The sequence below is a fragment of the Pristiophorus japonicus genome, chromosome 14, assembly GCF_044704955.1.
Source record: "Pristiophorus japonicus isolate sPriJap1 chromosome 14, sPriJap1.hap1, whole genome shotgun sequence".
NCBI lineage: Eukaryota > Metazoa > Chordata > Chondrichthyes > Pristiophoridae > Pristiophorus > Pristiophorus japonicus.
The window spans coordinates 72,217,798-72,241,460 of record NC_091990.1 but is presented as its reverse complement, the minus strand read 5'-3'; the positions used below and the strand labels follow the sequence as shown (position 1 = coordinate 72,241,460).

General features: G+C 43.2%; 1 protein-coding gene across 1 annotated transcript in view; it reads left to right on the top strand.

Annotated features, from left to right (window-relative positions):
- Positions 1-23,663, top strand: part of LOC139279608 (GATA zinc finger domain-containing protein 14-like) — a 319,765-nt gene that overhangs the window by 29,703 nt on the left and 266,399 nt on the right. Inside the window, exons 9-16 of the mRNA XM_070898724.1 lie at positions 1,782-1,811; positions 2,084-2,113; positions 8,917-8,961; positions 10,745-10,789; positions 13,341-13,370; positions 13,726-13,755; positions 13,920-13,949; positions 17,660-17,689. Coding sequence (XP_070754825.1) covers positions 1,782-1,811; positions 2,084-2,113; positions 8,917-8,961; positions 10,745-10,789; positions 13,341-13,370; positions 13,726-13,755; positions 13,920-13,949; positions 17,660-17,689 — 270 coding nt within the window. The remainder of the gene's footprint in view (positions 1-1,781; positions 1,812-2,083; positions 2,114-8,916; positions 8,962-10,744; positions 10,790-13,340; positions 13,371-13,725; positions 13,756-13,919; positions 13,950-17,659; positions 17,690-23,663) is intronic.

The following is a 23,663-nucleotide window of genomic DNA, read 5'->3' as shown; positions in this document are numbered from 1 at the left end:
ACAAGGAAATCAACAAGTAATTTAAAATTTCAATGTGGTGAAGACATTAAGTGCAATAGGCAAGGATGTCCCCGTGTTGCATTGTGTGAAATTCAGGCACCAGAACATAGCGTAACTCAGTGACTGCCTCACTTGATGACCAATGCAGGAAGGTCCCTTCTGGCATTCATTCTTTCTCCCTGGATCCAATGATCCAGGTGTGTGAGTGCCAGCCACCTGCTGTGCCAGTGTTCCTGCCACTCTTCTTTCTACAGAAACTCGCCTTCCTTCTCCAAATCCAACAGTGCCAATGGAATGCCTATGGCCAACACTGGTTGTGGGTAAAAGGGTAAATAAGTGGGCATTAATGATTCACAGAGAACGACTGGTGGGGCACAAAAGAATATTAATACATGGAGTGACCTTGGTGGGCTCATTGCCTTTTTGTTACTGATTCGTTCCTATGTCTTGATAGCTGATACTTGCCACTTCAAGAGCACAGAGTGGATTCCTGTTGTTCACACACAGACATTCAAAAGTTCACTTCCAGTATCAGTGACCCCAACTAGAACAACACTATGAGGTGAAAATTTGTTACCGCCCATTTTGAGACGTAAATCCAGACGTTTGCACCTCTCGCCGATAAATTTGGTTGAATCAGGCCAAGAGCTGATGGGGCGCTAAACCAGCCGTTACACACTTGACCTGGGGTGCGCTAACGGAAATCCTCGCGTTAAATTCTGGAATCCATTGTGCACGCTCCATAGGCCGATTTGAAATCCCACTGTCGGACTAGTAATGCACCTATTAAAGTTTTTAAAATCATTTGTTAGCAAGCTGTAATGGTAGATCTGTCTGCCGTTGCAAACTCGTGAGGCTCACGCACCGTGCTCTGTGTAAACGCTGCACTGACTGACCTCCGCGGGAAGCGCTTCCTCGACCCTTTAAAAAGGGAAAGCAGGAATGGGGTACTGAAGTTGCATGACCAGCCATGATCATATTGAATGGTGGTGCAGGCTCGAAGGGCCGAATGGCTGACTCCTGCACCTATTTTCTATGTTTCTATGTTTAAGTAGCCACGTTCACGACTCTGGAAGGCTGTACCGACTGTTTTCAGACATGATTAGTGACAGTCGCTAAATGAGGCGGTTGCACCCGACTGATGTCATGATCAGCCTGATAGTCAGCAGCCAGGCGCTAGTGTTCCCGCCCCAGTGAGCACCCAACTGAATTTTCCAGTGGAGCACTAAAAGCTGCGCGCCCAGTCGCTAAGCTATTACACCATTTTAACGCCCCTTCTGGCCACTAACTGCGTCGCCAGACAACCGAATTTCTACCCCTCTGAATTTAATAAAAATACACCAGTATATTTGTATGAAGTAATAAACAAACAATACAATAAGAACTGGCCACACTGGTTTGAATCCCACACGCCCTAATTTCCCTGCTGATTGGCCAAGAGGCAAAACTCTGCCAACACTATGGTTGGTCTCTCTGAGAGCCAAGAAAGTGGGATCTCCGGATGCAGATAGTCCCTGACCCCATCCCTAACACTGATCGCCTTGCTTGTAGCCTGTGGAGGCTCTGCCCCACAATGCTGATCAGGAGCCATCATGGCCTGGCCTAAACTGTGGCTCTTCCAGCCAACACACCCATGCAGATTATAGGAGTGCATTGAATAGTCTGAAAATTGTGTTCCTAAAGTGTCTTTCTGTTGACTTGACAATTGAGCTTTTCTACTGAAAGATGATGGAATTAGTTTGTATTATCTGCACTTATACCTTGAAATACTTGCCTTCCAGCATCAACTACATCATCAATTTCAACAACAGGTATGACAATAGCAATATAGATTGAACAATATCTTCAGAATTACGATGGAATAAAAAGATACACACTCAGGCCGAGGTTTTCTGACTGTAATGCCAATGGAATGCATTCATTTTTAAGGGTTACTATCACTGTTATCAACAGGATACAGGAAAGTTGACAGAATCATCATTAGCATTCTACATACTTAAATATTCACCTACGCCAGTAGTGAAATAAATTCATCTTAGCAATGTCTAATATGCCTCATTTCAAATTATGATCTGTCTTTCAGAAGAAGAAATCTTTGGAGGCATCCAAGGAAGTAAGCAATTTACATTGGGCTAAATGGGATTCTGAATGACAGAATTCAATAACTTATCAAATGAATATGAATTGAGGTATAATTTGGGATTAATCAGGAACAACTGATTTCCCATTAACTTGTTAACTGGTATTATCCATTGATAAAAATGGACCTTCTGGTGCTCTCCACACTTACACCGTCAACTGTATCCTTTCCAGCACTGGGAACAACTGCAACTTCAACAGAGATGGAATTTTACACAATTGTAACATGTACTAATTAATCATTCATAAAAATTGTACAAATTAGGATTGAACATCTTCAAAAGATTACTTTGCAGCGTCAGCAATAATTCTAAACCGCGTAAGTTATAAGAACATAAGAAATAGGAGCAGGAGTAGGCCATACAACCCCTGAAGCCACTCCATCATTCAATCAGATCATTGCAGATCTTTGACCTCAACTCTACTTTCCCACCCGATCCCCATATCCCTCGATTCCCCTAAAGTCCAAAAATCTATTGATCTTAGCCTTGAATGTACTCAATGACTGAGCATCCACAGCCCTCTGAGGTAGAGAATTCCACACCCTCTGAGTGAAGAAATTACTCATCAGTTAAATGGCCGACCCCTTAGTCTGAGACGATGGCCCCAACTTCTAGACTCTCCAGCCAGGGGAACCAGCCTCTCCACATCTACCCCGTCAAGTCTTCCCAGAATCTTATATATTTCAATTATATCACCTCCCATTCTTCTAAACTCCAGAGAGTATATTCCCATTCTACTCAATTTCTCCTCATTGGACAACCCCCTCATCCCAGGAATCAATCTAGTAAACCATTGTTACAATGCCTCTGAGGCAGGTATATTTTTCCTTTGGTACAGAGACCAAAACCCTACACTGTACTTGACATATGGTCTCCCCAAAGCCCTGTACAATTGCAGTAAGACTTCCTCACTCTGGTACACCATTCCTTGCAATAAATGCCAACATACCATGTGTCTTCCTCATTGTTTGCTGTACCTGCATGTTAACTTTCTGTGGTTTTTGACACCCAAATCCATCTGAACACCAACATTTCATAGTTCCTCACATTTACCCACAAAATACTCCATCTGCCACCTTCCTGCCTACTCACTCAAACTGTATATATACAATTGCAGAAGCGTCCTCCTCACACTTGAATTTCCCACATAGTTTTAATAAGAACACAAGAATTATGAGGAGGAGTAGGCCACACGGCCCTTTGAGTCTGCTCCGCCAGTCAATAAGATCATGGCTGATCTTCGACCTTAACTCCACTTTCCTGCCCAAACCCCATATCCCTTGATTCCCCTATAGTCCAAACATTTACCTATCGCAGCCAATTCCGCATCCACAGCCCTTTCATGTAGAGAATTGCAAAGATTCACAACCCTCAGAGTGAAGAAATTCCAACTCATCTCAGTCTTAAATAACCGACCCCTTATCCTGAAACTACACCCCCTAGTTCTAGACTCACTAGTCAGGGGAAACAACCTCTTCGCATCTACCCTGTCAATCCCCCTCATTTGAGTATAAGAGTAAAGATGTCTTACCAATTATATAGAGCCTTGGTGAAACCACACCTGGAGCACTGTATACAGTTTTGGTCTCCTTACGTAACAAAGGATATACTTGCTTTGGTCGGTGTGCCACGATGGTTCACTAGACTGATTCTTGCTCTGAGGGGATTGTCCTGTTGAGTAGACTATGCCTAAATGTCCTAGAGTTTGGAAGAATGAGAGGTGACATCACTGATACGTATACAACATTTTTAGGGTCTTGACAGAGTAGATGCTGAGATGATGTTTCCCCTGGCTGGGAGTCTAGAACGAGGGGTCACAGTCTCAGAATTAGGGGTCGGCCTTTTGGAACGGGGATGAGGGGAAATGTCTTCACTGAGATGGTTGAGAATCTGGAATTTTCTACCGCAGAGAGCTATGGATGCTCAGTCATTGAGTATATTCAAGACTGAGATTGATAGAATATTGGATACTAAGGAAATGAAGGGATATGGGGATAGTGTAGGAAGGTGGAGTGGAGGTAAAAGATCAGCAATACAAAATGCTGTTGTTTCAGTGAAAAAATAGTCAGGTGCTAACAGACTGCCAACAAATCCCACCACACCCGGCTACATAAAAATGTCATTTGAAAGAACGAGCCCTTGCCTGATTTGTAAACCCTTCAGCAGAATTGTTCCCATAGTGGGAAGTACCCTGGCTGCTGGACCTCTTTTCATAGTGGGAAGTACCCTGGCTGCTGGACCTCTTTTCATTTTTCTGGACTGGCCACAATTTGTTTTGAGCATTTCCTGATCTCATTTCAAACCTCCAACATCTGTTCTCCTTTTTTACCCCATCATGTCTTTTTTCTTCTGTGCTTTTTCCAATGGTTTACACTTTGTCAGCTATTTCCACATTCTTTCCATCTCATCTCTTTTCATTGCTTCGCTCAGATGATCTCACACCAGGTATCTCCTGTATTTTAAGCAGTTTATATATCGTTCAACCCTTTAACTTGCTATGTGATTGAGAAATGCCTCATACGCTTATCCTCCTTTTTCGGCTTGGGTTTAAATACTTATTGTTTAACTGGTGTCAATCTTTGCCCCTGTGAGCAGGCACGGGGGTTTGCTGCTGTGATTGGTGGGAGGACAATAGGTCAGTATATCAGGAATATGAGGTGCGACAAATATTTGTGGCGGAGGAGCAGCGAGAGATTGTGTTGGAGTTGCGGCGAATGGGGGTACGGGATCAGAAGAGCCCAGGGGCCAAGGCCAGCGGGGAGTTTGTGAGGCAGTCGGAGAGGCAGGAGATCGAGGAGCAACGTCGAGAGGCGTATAAAGGCCAGCCGGTGCAGCTGCAGCTGGGTGAGAAGGCAAAAAAGAAGTAGAAAGATATCGAAAGGGTAAGTGATTGGTAAGTAGTTTTTCTTTTTCTTTTCTTTATCAGTACGTAACCTTTAGCATTGTTGTTGCCTTATCTAAGGGTTAAGTCATGGCAGGAGAGCTTGGACACATGTTATGCTCCTCCTGTACTATGTGGGAAGTCAGGGATGCTTCCGGTGTCCCTGACGACGACGTGTGCGGGAAGTGCATCCACCTGCAGCTCCTGACGGACCGCATTGCGGCACTGGAGCTGCGGGTGGATGAACTCTGGAGCATCCACGATGCTGAGAATGACGTGATTAGCATGTTTAGTGAGTTGGTCTTAACGCAGGTAAAGAGTACACAGCCAAATAGGGAATGGGTGACCAACAGGAAGAGCAGTGCAACGAAGGTAGTGCAGGGGTCCCCTGCGGTCACCCCCCTGCAAAATAGATACACCGCTTTGGGTACTGTTTGGGGGGATGACTCATCAGAGGAGGGCAGCAACATCCAAGTTCATGGCACCATGGATGGTTCTGCTGCACAGGAGTCCAGGAATAAGAGTGGGAGAGCTATAGTGGTAGGGGTTTCAATTGTAAGGGCCGCAACCGAGACTCCAGGATGGTATGTTGCCTCCCTGGTGCAAGGGTCAAGGATGTCTCGGAGTGGGTGTAGGGCATTCTGAAAAGGGAGGGTGAACAGCCAGTTGTGGTGCATATAGGTACCAACGATGTAGCTAAAAAACGGGATGAGGTCTTACAAGACGAATTTAGGGAGCTAGGAGCTAAATTAAAAAGTAGGACCTCAAAATTAGTAATCTCAGGATTGCTACCAGTGCCATGTGCTAGTCAGAGTAGGAATTGCAGGATAGCTCAGATGAATACGTGGCTTGAGGAGTGGTGCAGAAGGGAGGGATTCAAATTCCTGGGACATTGGAACCGGCTCTGGGGGAGATGGGACCAGTACAAACCGAACGGTCTGCACCTGGGCAGGACCGGAACCAAAGTCCTCGGGGGGACTATCCTTCCTAACATTTAGGAAGGATAGACAGAAAGGAAAAGGAGGCGGGGTGGCATGGTTAAAGAGGAAATTAATGCAATCGTAAGAAAGGACATTAGCTTGAATGATGTGGAATCGGTATGGGTGGAGCTACGGAATACCAAAGGGCAGAAAACACCAGTGGGAGTTGTGTGCAGACCACCAAACAGTAGCAGTGAGGTTGGGGCATCAAACAAGAAATTAGCGATGTACGCAATAAAGGTACAATAGTTATCATGGGTGACTTTAATCTACATATTGATTGGGCTAACCAAACTGGTAGCATTGCGGTGGAGGAGGATTCTAACGTGACGGGACCGGTTAGATGCGGGTAGAATATTCCCGATGTTGGGGAAGTCCAGAACCAGGGGACACAGTCTTAGGATAAGGGGTAGGCAATTTAGGACTGAGATGAGGAGAAACTAATTCACTCAGAGAGTTGTTAACCTGTGGAATTCCCTGCCGCAAAGAGTTGTTGATGCCAGTTCATTGGATATATTCAAGAGGGAGTTCGATATGGCCCTTATGGCTAATGGAATCAAGGGGTATGGAGAGAAAGCAGGAAAGGGGTACTGAGGGAATGATCAGCCATGATCTTATTGAATGGCGGTGCAGGCTTGAAGGGCCAAATGGCCTAGTCCTGCACCTATTTTCTATGTTTCTATGCAGCACGGGCCAGCCCACACACCGATATGTGTGGCCACTAGGTCCATGCAGCAGAGCAGGTCTCCAGTCGCCCTCGTTAATCATTGCCATTGGATAAAAGCCTAGCTCTGTCAAGCCTGTGTGGGGCTGATGTGCAACTATCACCACATGTTAAAATAATCCACGCACAGGCATCTTCCACTCCTTCAATTGGAGTTCAGGACTGAAATATCGTGTCCTTCATTGAAACATCTGTATTAAAAGAGATGGCGGAAGTTATATCAGATGCATTCGTTATAATCTACCAAAATTCTCTGGATTCTGGGGAGGTATCATCGGATTGGATAGCAGCTAATGTAACGCCTCTGTTTAAAAAAGGGGGCAGACAAAAGGAAGGTAACTATTGGCCGGTTAGTTTAACATCTGTAGTGGGGAAAATGCTTGAAGCTATCATTAAGAAAGAAATAGCGAGACATCTAGATAGGAATAGTGCAATCAAGCAGACGCAACATGGATTCATGAAGAGGAAATCATGTTTAACTAATTTACTGGAATTCTTTGAGTATATAACGAGCATGGTGGATAGAAGTGTACCAATGGATGTGGCATATTTAGATTTCCAAAAGGCATTCGATAAGGTGCCACACAAAAGGTTACTGCAGAAGATAAAGGTATGCGGAGTCAGAGGAAATGTATTAGCATGGATCGAGAATTGGCTGGCTAACAGAAAGCAGAGAGTCGGGATAAATCGGTCCTTTTCGGGTTGTAATCGGTGGTTAGTGGTGTGCCACAGGGATTGGTGCTGGGACCACAACTGTTTACAATATACATAGGTGACCTGGAAGAGGGGACAGAGTGTAGTGTAACAAAATTTGCAGATGACACACTGATTAGTGGGAAAGCGGGTTGTGTGGAGGACAGAGAGAGGCTGCAAAGCGAGTTAGATAGATTAAGCGAATGGGTTAAGGTTTGGCAGATGGAATACAATGTCGGAAAATGTGAGGTCATCACCTTGGAAAAAAAAACAGTAAAAGGGAATATTATTTGAATGGGGAGAAATTACAACATGCTGCGGTGCAGAGGGACCTGGGGGTCCTTGTGCATGAATCCCAAAAAGTTAGTTTGCAGGTGCAGCAGGTAATCAGGAAGGCGAATGGAATTTTGGCCTTCATTACGAGAGGGATGGAATACAAAAGCAGGGAGGTCCTGCTGCAACTGTGCAGGGTATTGGTGAGGCCGCACCTGGAGTACTGCGGCAGTTTTGGTTACCTTACTTAAGGAAGGATATACTAGCTTTGGAAGGGGTACAGAGACGATTCACTAGGCTGATTCCGGAGATGAGGGGGTTACCTTATGATGATAGATTGAGTAGACTGGGTCTTTACTCGTTGGAATTCAGAAGGATGAGGGGTGGTCTTATAGAAACATTTAAAATAATGAAAGGGATAGACAAGATAGAGGCAGAGAGGTTGTTTCCACTGGTCGTGGAAACTAGAACGAGGGGGCATAGCCTCAAAATACAGGGGAGCCAATTTAAAACCGAGTTGAGAAGGAATTTCTTCTCCCAGAGGGTTGTGAATCTGTGGAATTCTCTGCCCAAGGAAGCAGTTGAGGCTAGCTCGTTGAATGTATTCAACTCACAGATAGATAGATTTTTAACCAATCAGGGAATTAAGGGTTGTGGGGAGCGGGCGGGTAAGTGGAGCTGAGTCCAGGGCCAGATCAGCCATGATACTGTTGAGTGGCGGAGCAGGCTCGAGGGGCTAGATGGCCTACTCCTGTTCCTAATTCTTATGTTCTCTGTGGAAGCAAGTCATTCTCGTTCGAGGGACTGCCTATGATATGCTTATCTGAAGCCTTCATTTTATGCAACTAAATATATTATTCCATGCTGACTTGTTTCCTCAAGTTGAATTCAAACAAAAACATTGATGCATTAGGTCTGTTTTCTCATTGTTAGGGATTGTAACCAGGAGCAGGGTGTTAATCATGGTGCAAATGGACATCCACTGTACTTCCTATTCCCCAGTGCATTACTTCCAATGCCTCATTCTTTATTACACATGTTTTCAAACTTTAATTGCTCATTTCACAGTATTCTTTGCAGCATCAGCATTAAATGGGATTGAATTCATTGCTTATGCTGCTTATTTCTCCTGTTTCTTCACTTCATTTCTAGTATTTCCTATTGAAAGATGATGGAATTGCTCAGTATCCTCCTCACATAAACCTTCAAATCTTTACTTTACAGCTTTGTCAACAATGGTACCGACAACAACCTTGACTTCAACAGCAGGTATCTAATTACCAATATAAATTGAATCATTTTGTAGTAATCTCACAAAAAAGTCATGATAAAAGATTCACAGGAAGTTTTAATACATGATACATGGATGGTTTCTGTGGAAAATTTGAAACAATCATTAAGTATTCCCAAGAGTTATACAGCCATGTGGCAGGAAATGAACCATTTACTTCCGTCACAATGTGTCAATCATTGGTTTGAAGATTGGTATTTCGAAATTAAAGATATTGTCATGATTTAATAATACAATGTTATTTTAGTACAGTGTATTTTAATTAGCCATTTGTGTATTAATCATTGACATAAAAATAATAACATATTTGTTTTTAGGCCAATGTCTTCACATCCCTGTATTTTCCTCTATTCAGGGGTCCATTAACATTTCTGCTGAATGATGCAATGGTGGTCTCCTCAATCATTCCCTGTGATGAAATATTGTATGTTCTGAAAATGCACCGAGAAAATGTTTACAATCCTGCTGCACTGGATAATAGACAGCAGAGAAACATGGGATCACAGGCGGGGGAGCAACAGCAGATCATGGTGAGGTAGAATCATGTGATCACGGGTGGGGGAGAAACAAGGGACCACAGGTGGAGAAACAAGGGACTACGGGTGGAGGAACATCATATCATGGATGGGGAGATACATAGGATCACAGGAGGTGGGAAACATAGGTTCGTCGTAGGACAAATGTAGAATAACGGGGATGACAAACACCGAACCACGGGTAGGGGGCTGGGGATTGCAGTGAGGGTGGCTAAACGTAGGTTTAGTTGCAGGGCCGGGAGGAAGCACACCTCCTCCTGGCCAACAAGCAGTGCTGGAAAAGCACTCTCTGGAAGTCACTCCCTGGATGTCACTCTCTGTCTCTCCACACGCTCAATTCCTTTAAGGTTCTCCTTAAAGCCCACCTCGTGCTCCAAACTTGTAGTCACTCTTCCTCAGATGTCTTCTCTGGGTTTCGCATCATTTTCTCTCTCAGTATTTGTGTAATACTTGGGACATTTTCAAAATTAAAGACATAATATAAAAGGAAGTTGCTTCTGTTCAACAGAAAGAAATAGTCCAATTCCAACATATCCACCCCAAATCGCACCAATACCTGCTCAAAAATAAATGGCCAATATCACGATGCTCTGAAGATGCTGGAATCAATGTTAAGAACACAGAGCTGCAAAGAAGCTGTTGCTATCCAAAGAAGTAGACAATGGGTGACGATTCGGAAGCAGACCCTTGGACAGAATTAGTTCCCATACTGGGTTACACCCAGGCAACCCAGTCCCACCATCTTTTCAGCTCATGTTTTTTGATTGTTTCACTCCTCCTTTCTGTTAAACAGTTTGTTTGTCATTCAACTGATTAACTTCCTATCTGTGACTGCAGGATCTCTTAAATCTTAACCTTTTTTACCACTCTGCAAAGGATCTCAATTCTATTTCAGTTTTCAGCTCTGGCTCATGGCCTTGCACCAACAACACTGCTCTGTCCTGGCTTAACTGACCTGCTGTGTATTTTCATCCTTTTTAGCTTTTATTTCCCCAGTACCCATTGCAGTACTTGCATTAGCATTTTCTTTACAATACCTGTTTTCAACCTTTCATTGCTCCTTTCACGATATTCTTTGCAGCAGCAAAATTAAACAGGATTTAATTCATTGCTTATGCTGCTCATTTCCACCTGTTTGTTCACAGCATATGTAGTATTTCCCATTGAATTATGCAGGAATTTCTCCGCATCCTCCAACCTAAACCTTCAAATCTTTACTTTGCAGCATCATCAACAATGACATCGACAACAACCATGACTTCATCAACAGGTATCAACTAACCAATATAAATGGAACTGTTTTCACAGAACCTTTCGGCCCATTGACTCTGTGCCAGCTGAAAAAGAGGTTTACAGCCTGATCCATCTTTCAAGCTCCTGGTCCCGAGTCTTGTAGGTTACGGCATTTCAAGTGCATATCCAAGCAATTTTTAAATGAGCTGTGTGTTTCTGCCTCTACCATCTTATCAAGCAGTGAGTTCCAGACCCGCACCACTCTTTGGATGAAAAATGTTCTCCTCAACTTCCCTCTAATCCTTCTACCAATTGCTTTAAATCGATATCCCCTGGTTATTTCCCTCTCAGCTGAGAGAAATAGGCCCTTCTTATCTACTTTATCTAGGACCTCATAATTTTATACACCTCAATTAAGTCTCCCTCAGCCTCGTTTGTTCTAAATATTACAACCCCAGTTGATCCAATCACATCTTTCCTTAACGTGGTAACAAGAACTATACACGGTACTTTAGCTATGACCTAACTAGAGTTTGATACAGTTCAAGCATAACATTATATTCTATGCATCGGCTAATAAAGCAAAATATCCCGTATGACTTCTTAACCAGCCGTGCTACCTTCAGAGATCTGTAGACATGCACACCAAGTTCTCTCTATCCTCTACACTTCTCAGTATCATACCATTTATTGTGTATTCCCTTGCCTTGTTAGCCCCCACCAAATGCACTACCTCACAATTCTATGGATTGAATTTCATTTTCCTCTATTCTGCCAACCCGACTAATCCATTGAAAGAAGAAAGATAGACTTGCATTTAAAAAGCGCCTTTCACGATCACCGGATGTCCCAAAGGGTTGACAGCCAATGAAGTATTTTTTTTTAAAGTGTAGTCACTTTTGTAATGTAGGAAATACGGCAGCCAATTTGCACACAGCAAGCTCCCACAAACTATAATGTGATAATGACCAGATAATCTGCTTTAGTGATGTTGATTGAGAGATAAATATTGGCCAGAATACTGGGGATAACTCCGCCATGGGATCTTTTAATTCCACCTGAGAGCGCAGACGGGGCCTCGGTTTAACGTTTCATCCAAATGACTGCAGCTCCTATAGTGCAGCACTTCCCCCCCGTCCTGCAATGGAGTATCAGCATAGATTTTTGTGCTGAAGTCTGTCGTGGGACTTGAGCCTACAACCTGCTGACTCAGAGGTGAGAGTGGTACCTACTGAGCCATGGCTGATACACATTGATATCTTCCTGCAGTCAACAGCTTTCTTCCTCACAATCAGCCACACGGATAATTTATGTATCATCTGCAAACTTCTTAATCATGCCCTAGACATTGAAGTCTAAATGATAGATATATGCCACAAAAAGCAATGAACCTAGTCCTGAGCCCTGTGGAATCCCACTGGAAACAGTCTTCCAGTCACAAAAAAATCCGTCGACCATTACATTTACCTTCCTTCCACTGAGCCAATTTTAGATCCAACATGCCACTTTCCCTTGGATTCCAGGGGCTTTTATTATTCTGACCAGACTGTTACGTGGGACCTTGTAAAACATTTGCTAAATTCCATGTAAACGACATCAAATACCCTTATTGATCCTGGCACCAGGGAGGCACGTCTACAGCCGCAGAAATGTCTATCTGTTTCCCTAACTATTGAATCCACGATCACTGTTGCTTTCCTGACCTCCCTCCTCCTACCCTGTACAGCTGAGCCACCCGTAGTGGCGTTGCCTTGGCAACAGCTGTACTCCCCAGAGGAAACATGGCTTTCACCAGTGTTCAGAATGGCGGTTAGAGAGTGAGATACACTCAGAGGAGACCTGCATTACCTGCCTGTTCCTAATTGTCTGACCAGCCGGTCACCCGGAAATTCCTCTCTGCCTGCAAACTCTTGAGCTGTGAGGTGACCAACTCCAGAAATGTGCTATCCATGTAGCACTCAGACTCTCAGATACACTGCAGTGATGCGTCCACTGCTCAAGCTCCGATACCCGGAGCTCGAGCTCCTCCATCTGACAACACTCCCTGCACATGTGGTTGTCCAGGACACGAGAAACATCCTGGTCTTCCCACATGGCACATGATGTGCATTGGACGGGACTGGTGTCCCCTGCTATGCCTTAATTTATTAGACTACAAATTAAATTTGTTCATTTAGCCCACTCCTATAAATTATACAGAAAAAAGACAACATTATTTACTCAAGTTTAACAAGAACCACTGAGATTTGCATTGCCCTCACAACATAGTTATTCTATGAAGATTGACAGGTGGATTTCATACATGATAATTGTCGCCTCCATGGAAGGTTCACAGTATCGTTTAGTATTCCCAACAGCTATATGATCACCAGGAAGGAAATTAATAATTAAATTACAAAAATGTGCGTCAATCATTGTCTTCACAATTGGAATTTTCAAATGAAGAATGTCATTGTTCCATCTGTTATTTTAGTTCCATGTATTTTAAAGTAGCAGAGAGGGGAAAGCCAATATGTGTTTTAATCATTCATCAGTAATTTCTCGACTCGAATTGTTTAAACTTACAGCTTCAACTCTATCTTTTCCAGTGTCAACAATGGCTCCAACTTCAACAACAGGTAGAAAATCCATCACCTTATACCAATAATTTGTACTCACTTGTCAATCAGCAAAGCTAGTCTATTAATGCATCAAAATCTCTCTGACTTCATGACTGGAATTACCCAGTGAAATGGACCCCAATTGGACAGTAATTCCCACTCTTAAATCTTCCAAAACAAAATTCAGATTATCAATGCAACATTTTTGAATTAATCTCTGATTTTATACTGGATATTTTCCATTGAAAATTGCAAAATGATATTAAATGTAGAAATTAACAGCACAGGAGGGCAGATGACCCATGGATTCTGTGCTGGAGATGATGGGATGATTCACACTCCACACTCACACCTTCAATTTCATCCTTTCCAGCTTCGACAACGACCACAACTTCAACAACAGGTATGAAATTAGCTGCGCAGTTGGGGCAATACTTTTGGTATAAATTGTACAATCAATGGATATAACCTGCATGTTTCAAACTTCACAACTGGTATTCTGCATTTAAAAATGATGGGATGATTTTCCATGCTGCATATTTACACCATCAACTGTGTTCTTTCCAGCACCAACATCAACATCAACTTCAACAACAGGTACATAATAAACACTATCAATAAAGATTTCCAATTAAGCTAGAAACCAAAATTCTCACTATGATAAGGAGTTTCCCCTACTAGCATTGTATCTCTTTTCTTTTAAACTGATGTTAAGCTTATGCTATTCTCCACAATGACATCATTAACTGTATTCGCCGTGGTACCAATATCCACTCAATGTCAAAACTGGGTATGAAATCACATCGCTGCAACAATTGCCATCTGCTTCAGCATTGAGCACAAACTTATATAAAAGCAGCTCAAAAAGTGTCTTCTGTGGTTTGCAAATTGGCACTAGTGTGTGATTTCATTGAATCACATTAATCCAGCTCTCACATAAGAACGTAAAAACATAAGAAATAGGAGCAGGAGTAGGCAATATGGCCCCTCGAGCCTGCTCCATTCAATAAGATCATGGCTGATCTGATCGTGGATTCAGCACCACTTCCCTGCCCGCTCCCCATAACCCTTTACTCCCTTATCGCTCAAAAATCTGTCTATCTCCACATTAAATATATTCAATGATCCAGCCTCCACAGCTCGCTGGGGCTGGGAATTCCATACATGTACAATACTCAGAGAAGAAATTCCTCCTCATTTCAATTTTAAATGGGTGGCCCCTTATTCTAAGAATATGTCCCCTAGTTTTAGTTTCCCCTAAGTGGAAATATCCTCTCTGCATCCACGTTGTCGAGCCCCCTCATTATCTTATAAGTTTCAATAAGATCACCTCTCATTCTTCTGAACTCCAATGTGTATGCGCCCAACCTACTGAACCTTTCTTCATGAGTCAACACCCTCATCTCCGGAATCAATCTAGTGAACCTTCTTTGAACAGCCTCCAAAGCAAGTATATCCTTCCTTAAATATGGGGACCAAAACTGTACGCAGTACTCCAGGTGTGGCCTCACCAGTATCCTGTACAGTTGCAGCAGGACTTCTCTGCGTTTATACTTTATTCCCCCTTGCAATAAAGACCAATATTGCATTTGCCTTCCTGATTACTTGCTGTACCTGCATACTAACTTTTTGTGTTTCATGTACAAGGACCTCCAGGTCTCTGTACTGCAGCACTTTGCAATTTTTCTCCATTTAAATTATAATTTGCTTTTCTATTATTTCTGCCAAAGTGGATAACCTAACATTTTCCCACATTATATTCCATCTGCCAAATTTTTGCCCACTCACTTAGCCTGTCTATATCCCTTTGCACATTTTTGGTGTCCTCTCCACAATTTGCTTTCCCACCCATCTTTGTATCATCAGCAAACTTGTCTACATTACACTCGGTCCCTTCATCCAAGTCATTAATATAGATTGTAAATAGTTGAGGACCCAGCACCGATCCCTGCGGCACACCACTAGTCACTGTTTGCCAACTGGAAAATAATCCATTTATCACGACTCTCTGCTTTTTGTCAGTTAGCCAATCTTCTATCCATGTTAATATATTACCCCCAACTCAGTGAACTTTTTTCTTGTGCAGTAACCTCCTATATGGCACCTTATCAAATGCCTTCTGGAAATCCAAATACACCACATCCACTGGATCACCCTTATCCACCCTGCTCATTACATCCTCAAAGAACTCCAGCAAATTTGTCAAACATGATTTCCTTTTCATAAAACCATGTTGACTCTGCTTGATTGAATCATGTTTTTCCAAATGTCCTGCTACTAAGGACCATTAAACATTCCGGTCTAAAGTGAGATAAATATACATAAAAGTAACTTACAATAATCATTAGTCAGTGTGAATCAGCCCCCAGTAGTTGTCACTTAGAGCTGGAATTCATCTCGGAGACATTAAGGGTGTAATTTTCACCTTTACCACTTGGACAGTAAACCAGCGGAGCAGATCACCCGCCTGTTATAGAACCGACCCAATGTTCACTTACCATCCAAGTGGTGAAGATGATAATTACCCCCTAGATTACATCAGAAGTTGTATTTCCAATAGACAGACCAATGGTGAGAACAGTTCTGGAGCAAGTCATGTAGGTTCAGGCTCTGTATCTCAGAATGGATAGAAACACATCAGACAAGTGACTCCGATGCTCCCAGGCTACATATCATGAAGTGTTCCAATGAAAGGTTCCTGCACTTAACTTTTTTTCACTCCCAAATCAAAGAGTGAACTCCAATATCTCAGAAATGTTCATGCAATAACATGTACAGATCAGTCTGAAGTGACCAAAGTATTTTACTGAGGCAGTGAGTATACGAACAATGGGCACAAGTCATTCGTCTCAAACAATGTTCAGAAAGGGATAAAGCTACTTCCGTTAGATACTGTACATATGGAATCCATTTGAAGCAGAGCCAAGAGAAATGATCAAAAAGGAGCTGGATGGCTAACAGTTCCAAATGACATTCCGGTTACCTGGACATTAATTGCATCTTATTGCGGATAATTGATATTTTACCGGGAAAGCTGAACAATTTCCTTGTTAAATAGCAAGCCAATGAAATGTTTAAATGTATCCTTTTTCAAGACCAGCAACTTCAGCAAGTATGAAATGAGTTGCAAAAATTAATGTATTAAACTTTCACGAGTTAACAGGAGAAAATTGCAGTCAGAGGCTTCCTTCGGACGAATGCCTCCGACCTGAAATTTTTTTACAAAAATACCTGGTAGTCCCGGAGGCGTTTTGAATTCTGGTCGGAGGCCAACATTCCAAGTGTTGCGTTTGGGAAGATGACTTCACCGTACGTACAAAAATGCTGGAGTCACGTGGGCCTGGACCACCAATCACTCTGCAGTATTCTCATTGATAATGATGGGAACTCCGTTTTTATGAGTTCCCATCACTATCAATGAGAATAAACCCCTAAAACATGAAACACAACATAATAAATAAAAGATACACCTCACATATTTAAAATTATTTGAAATTAAAGTTAATTAAATGTTTTAGAAAAAATGTATATTTTTTGGAATTTTTTTTAATGTGTTTTAATAGGGTTTAAAATTAACTTACCTTAATGGACAGGGTTTTTAAAGTAAAAATGTATGAATAAATTTAATTTTTATATATTTTAAAACTCTTACGCTAGTAAAAGTAAGCTGTGCGCCTGCTTTTACCAGCCATAAGAGTTTGAAGCATATTTGCAGGGCATGAGTTGGGCAAAAACCCAATCTCTCCCGCGCAAATTTCCTTCTCCCGGGGTTGTGGAGGATATGTCAAGAAAAAGCTTGACAGATCGGAAAAGCCGGTTTTCTGCACATGCGCATTGTGCCCCGAAAACCGACTAATGCAAGGTATTGCCAGGTCCATGTGCACTTCGTACGGACCCGGTGAGGCTGGAACTAATGCAATACCTAGATTATCACTGAGGAGACACTTACACAAAAATGTCTTTCTGTTGATTTGCAAACTGATCCCTTTGTTTCATGTGATTGACTCAGTAAACCACCTATAAATAAGCACAGCTCAACCTTCGAGTACATACAGTTCTCTAGACACAAACAAGGTTCAAAATGAGAAAAACATTTTCCCGCTGATTAATGGACATATGGAAGGGCCTAACAAACACTGCATTGAAATCAAGGTCAGCTGAAATGTTTAAAAGCAGCTTTTTAACATATAGATTCCATCTGTGAAATGTAGATTTTTCATTACTTGATAACTGCTATTCTGCACCACTATGATAATAAAGGGATAATTTTATATTCTCCGCACTTACATCAACTGTATTCTTTCCAGAGCCAACAACAACAACAACAACTTCAACAGGTATGAACTTAACCACATCTGATTAACAAAGTGTTCCAATTAATCTGGGAACCAAATTGTTAGCAAGAAAATCAAAGGCTTCTGTCTGATGTCATGGCATCTGCTGCTTTCCATGATAAACTGATGCCAATAATTTGCATTCTTCACAACTACACAAACGTATTCTCACCAGTAGCAACATCGAAGAATGTAGCTACTCCGGACATGCAATTAATCGCATAATTGCAACAATATCTGATTGTTTATCGTTGAGCAGAAAGTTGTTGCCCCACAAAATAAGTCCGCACCACCATATGTGTGATTAACTGAATTAGACAAAGTCACCAGTAGATTCCAGAAATCAGCAAGTCATTTAAAAGTTCAATGTGGTGAAGATTATGTGCAACAGGCAAGGATGTCTCCGTGTTGCATTGTGTGAAGTTCAGGCATCAGTACATAGCATAACTCAGTGACTGCCTCACTTGATGGCCAATGCAGGTAGGTCCCTTCTGACATTCATTCTTTCTCCCTGGATCCAATGACCCAGGTGGGTGAGTGCCAGCCACCTGCTGTGCCAGTGTTCCTGCCACTCTTCTTTCTACAGAAACTCGCCTTCTTTCTCCAAATCCAACAGTGCCAATGGAATGCCTGTGGCCAACACTGGTTGTGGGTAAAAGGGTAAATAAGTGGGTATTAATGTTTTACAGAGAACAGGGCCCTACTCCTTTTGTTTGGTAGTAGCAAAGCAAATCAAATGTCAATATCCAAGTAAGATATCCACGTCAAAGCTTCCAATATAGCAGCATGGATATCTTGTAGGCTGCATGCAAATTTCCTCTGAGGGCAGTGCACAATGATGTGCTCCAGGGTCTGATTCGGAGTTCCACACTTGTATGATGGGGATGCTTTAATCTTCCATCTCTGGAGATGGTGGCAGCATCTACCATGACCAGTTCCGAGGTGGTTGATGGTTGTCCACTGTTTGCAAGGAAGGTTTCATCCTTCAGGCCCTACTTTCACTATTCATTGGCCAAAACAACTGGTCTCAAGAGGCAAAACTCTGCCAACACTATGTCTGGTCTACTCACTGAGCCAACCAGCAGCGCGTTTGGTGCTGGGCTCAGTGGTGCAATCATGCTAATGAGCAGGCAGCACGAATTGTGTGTTCTACCTGCACTCCTTTCAATGAGTGTAGCCTAATCCAATTTCACCCCCTTTTTCTTTACTAGTATCAACTTTAAGTTCCTCACAATCATTAGACCCTCAGTTCCCCACTATTTCTGGTATATTTTTTGTGTCTTCTACTGTGAAGACAGATGCAAATTATTTGTTTAACCTCTCTACCATTTCCTTCTTCCCCATTATAATTTCTCCTCTCTCAGCCTGTGAGGAACCCGTGATTACGTTCGATACTGTCTTTCTTTTAACATATCTGTAGAAGCTCTTAAAATCGTTTCTTAAATGTCTCGCTAGTTTAGCATCCTATCTTATTTTCTCCCCCTTTATCAATTTTTTGGTCATCCATTGCTGATTTCTAAATTCCACATCCCTGACCTGCTGGGAAATGCTCTCCACCCACTTCCTGCCTGGCAGGGGCAGAAAGTTGACAGCAACATTTAAATGGATCCCAGCGGTTAAAATTGCCGTGGTCTCCTACTGCCTCTAGTGGAGGAAAATTAACTCCTGGGAAGCTATCTCCAACATAAAATCTAACCCGATAATTTCAACAACAGATGTCAATTTTCTGCTTGTGTGCTCTGGTGTGTGCCAGAATCAGGCCCAAGTTAGAAGCTGCCAGGCCTCTGATGAACTCTTCTGCATGGGATTAACATCCGCCTTAATGTTAGGAGTTAGAATCGGCCCTAATAATGACTGCAGCTTCAACAAAAGGTTTGACACGAACCAGACAATTTTTGTACAGATTTATTGGTCAAAGATCTGACTTCATTCTCACACTTTCAAGTCCCACATTGCAGCCTGGTCACGAAAGTAATAGCCCATGGGATCCAGGGCAAAGTAGCAAGCTGGATCCAAAATTGGCTCAGAGACAGGAAGCAAAGGTTGATGGGTGTTTTTGGGATTGGAAGGTTGTATCCAATAGGGTTCTGCAGAGTTCAGTGCTGGGCCCCTTGCTTTTCGTGGTATATATCAATGACTTGGACATCAATGTTGGGGCATGATTAAGAAGTTTGCAGATGACACTAAAATAGGCTGTGTGGTTGATAATGAAGAAGAAAGCTGCGGACTGCAGGAAGATATCAATGTACTGGTCAGGTGGGCAGAACAGTGGCAAATGGAATTCAATCCGGATAAATGTGAGATAATACATTTGGGGTGGTCTTACAAGGCAAGGGAATACACATTAAATGATACAACACTGAAAAGTGTAGAAGAACAAAGGGACCTTGGAGTGCAGGTTCATAGATCCCTGAAGGTAGCAGGTCTGGTAGATATGGTGGCGAAGAAGCCATATGCAATGCCTGCCTTTATTCTCGAGGCATGGAATACAAGAGCAAGGAGATTATGTTTTGTCATGTATGTACATGCTGTTTGTAGCCACCAGATGGTGTCATTGTTGGAGGCCACTGAGCAGCACGCACATGGTGCTGCTCTGGTATAAAAGGCCAGCCATTTTGTGAGTCAGGCACTTTGGGCCATAATAAAGCAGAACAAGGTTGTACCTTGTTCAGTGAAACACTGCTCAATTTGTACCTTTATTGCATACATAACATTTGGCGACGAGAATGCAAGAACCTTGTTTGCAAAATGAGCACGATTGGATTTTTAGAGCGATTCACAGAGGGAGAAGATTGGGCAGACTTGTGAGCCGTTTGAACCAGTATTTCATGACCAACAAATTGAAGGCGGTCGACGATGCAGATCGGCGCCGGGCCATGTTCCTCACTGTGCGGTTCAAAGATCTACGGTCTGATAAAGAATCTACTCATGCCTAGTGATCCAACAGAGAAAACGTACGAGGAGTTGTGTACATTAGTAAGGGAGCACCTCAAGCCAGATGACGGCATCATCATGTCGAGATACAGGTTTGAGGCACACATTCGATCAGAAGGCCATAGCGCGGCGGAATTCATTGCCGACCTGAGACGTCTAGCGCAACCATGCAAGTTCGGGAGGGTGAAAGCAGACATGCTGCAGGACTTCTTTATTATCGGTATCAGCTACAAGGTGATCCTGCGCAAACTTCTGGTAGTGGAGGAGTTGGATTTAAAAGGGGCCATCCAGATCGCTCAATCATGTATGACGACGGACAGGAGCTAAAGCAAATATTGATGAAGAACCAAACCTCGGCAAGTACTGGAAATGCGATTGATTCGGCGTTCAGCAGAGCGGCACATGGCAGGGCCTATCCGGCTGTGTTGGCGAATGATTCAGCGTTCGGCAGAGCGTCACATGGCAGGGCCTATCAGGCAGCGTTCGCTGCCAAAAGTCCGCCCGCAAGAATGTATCCGACTTCTCCGTGTTGGCGTTGTGGGTGAAATCATCGGCACCAGAAATGCCGATTTAAGCAATATAGTTGCAAAGGCTGTCTGAGATTGGGGCATCTCCAGCGCAAGTGAACCCGGGGACTGGGAGAAATTTAGAACTCAGCAGAGGAGGACAAAGGGTTTGATTAAGGCAGGGAAAACAGAGTACGAGAGGAAGCTTGCAGGGAACATTAAGGCGGACTGCAAAAGTTTCTATAGATATGTAAAGAGAAAAAGGTTAGTAAAGACAAACGTAGGTCCCCTGCAGTCAGAATCAGGGGAAGTCATAACGGGGAACAAAGAAATGGCAGACCAATTGAACAAGTACTTTGGTTCGGTATTCACTAAGGAGGACACAAACAACCTTCCGGATATAAAAGGGGTCAGAGGGTCTAGTAAGAAGGAGGAACTGAGGGAAATCCTTATTAGTCGGGAAATTGTGTTGGGGAAATTGATGGGATTGAATGCCGATAAATCCCCAGGGCCTGATGGACTGCATCCCAGAGTACTTAAGGAGGTGGCCTTCGAAATAGCGGATGCATTGACAGTCATTTTCCAACATTCCATAGACTCGGGATCAGTTCCTATGGAGTGGAGGGTAGCCAATGAAATCCCACTTTTTAAAAATGGAGGTAGAGAGAAAACATCAGTAGTGGGTAAAATGATGGAATCAATTATTTAGGATGTCATAGCTGCGCATTTGGCAAGAGGTGACATGATAGGTCCAAGTCAGCATGGATTTGTGAAAGGGAAATCATGCTTGACAAATCTTCTGGAATTTTTTGAGGATGTTTCCAGTAGAGTGGACAAGGGAGAACCAGTTGATGTGGTGTATTTGGACTTTCAGAAGGCTTTTGACAAGGTCCCACACAAGAGATTAATGTGCAAAGTTAAAGCACATGGGATTGGAGGTAGTGTGCTGAAGTGGATTGAGAACTGGTTGTCAGACAGGAAGCAAAAAATAGGAGTAAATGGGTACTTTTCAGAATGGCAGGCAATGACTAGTGCTGGGCCCCAGCTGTTTACGTTGTACATTAATGATTTAGACGAGGGGATTAAATGTAGTATCTCCAAATTTGCGGATGACACTAAGTTGGGTGGCAGTGTGAGCTGCGAGGAGGATGCTATGAGACTGCAGAGCGACTTGGATAGGTTAGGTGAGTGGGCAAATGCATGGCAGATGAAGTATAATCTGGACAAATGTGAGGTTATCCACTTTGGTGGTAAAAACAGAGAGACAGACTATTATCTGAATGGTGACAGATCAGGAAAAGGGGAGGTGCAACGAGACCTGGGTGTCATGGTACGTCAGTCATTGAAAGTTGGCATGCAGGTACAGCAGGCGGTTAAGAAAGCAAATGGCATGTTGGCCTTCATAGCGAGGGGATTTGAGTACAGGGGCAGGGCGGTGTTACTACAGTTGTACAGGGCCTTGGTGAGGCCACACCTGGAGTATTGTGTACAGTTTTGGTCTCCTAACTTGAGGAAGGACATTCTTGCTATTGAGGGAGTGCGGTTCACCAGACTGATTCCCGGGATGGCGGGACTGACATATGAAGAAAGACTGGATCAACTAGGATTGTATTCACTGGAGTTCAGAAGAATGAGCGGGGATCTCATAGAAACGTTTAAAATTCTGATGGGTTTAGACAGGTTAGATGCAGGAAGAATGTTCCCAATGTTGGGGAAGTCCAGAACCAGGGGTCACAATCTAAGGATAAGGGGTAAGCCATTTAGGACCGAGATGAGGAGGAACTTCTTCACCCAGAGAGTGGTGAACCTATGGAATTCTCTACCACAGAAAGTTGTTGAGGCCAATTCACTAAATATATTCAAAAAGGAGTTAGATGTAGTCCTTACTACTAGGGGGAATCAAGGGGTATGGCGAGAAAGCAGGAACGGGGTACTGAAGTTGCATGTTCAGCCATGAATTCATTGAATGGCGGTGCAGGCTCGAAGGGCCAAATGGCCTACTCCTGCACTTATTTTCTATGTTTCTATGTAAGTGTCCACAGATGAGCAAGCACAGAGGGTAAGAGCCAGACTAGTGCGGATCCAGATATGCAATCCGAGATGCCAGAGGAGGAAGTGTATGTACTGTGCTCTTTCATAATCAAGAGGAAACCGATTTTGATTAATGTGAAGTTTAACATGATACCAGTATCGATGGAACTGAACATGCCGGGGCGAGTCAATCGATCATGAACGAGAGGGCATTTAATAAGCTGTGGGATACTAAGACTGAGAGGCCCAGGCTGAACCCTGTTAACGCCAAGTTGCACAAGGACACCAAAGAACTGATGGTGATTGGCAGTGCACAAATTAATAGAAACATAGAAATTTACAGCGCAGAAGGAGGCCATTTCGGCCCATCGTGTCTGCGCCGGCCGACAAAGAGCCGCACGGCCCTTCGTCAGCAGCCCTAAAGGTTACATACAAACCCATGAACAGTAACGGAAAGGCAAAGAGCACCCAGCCCAACCAGTTCGCCCCACACCACTGCAACACCC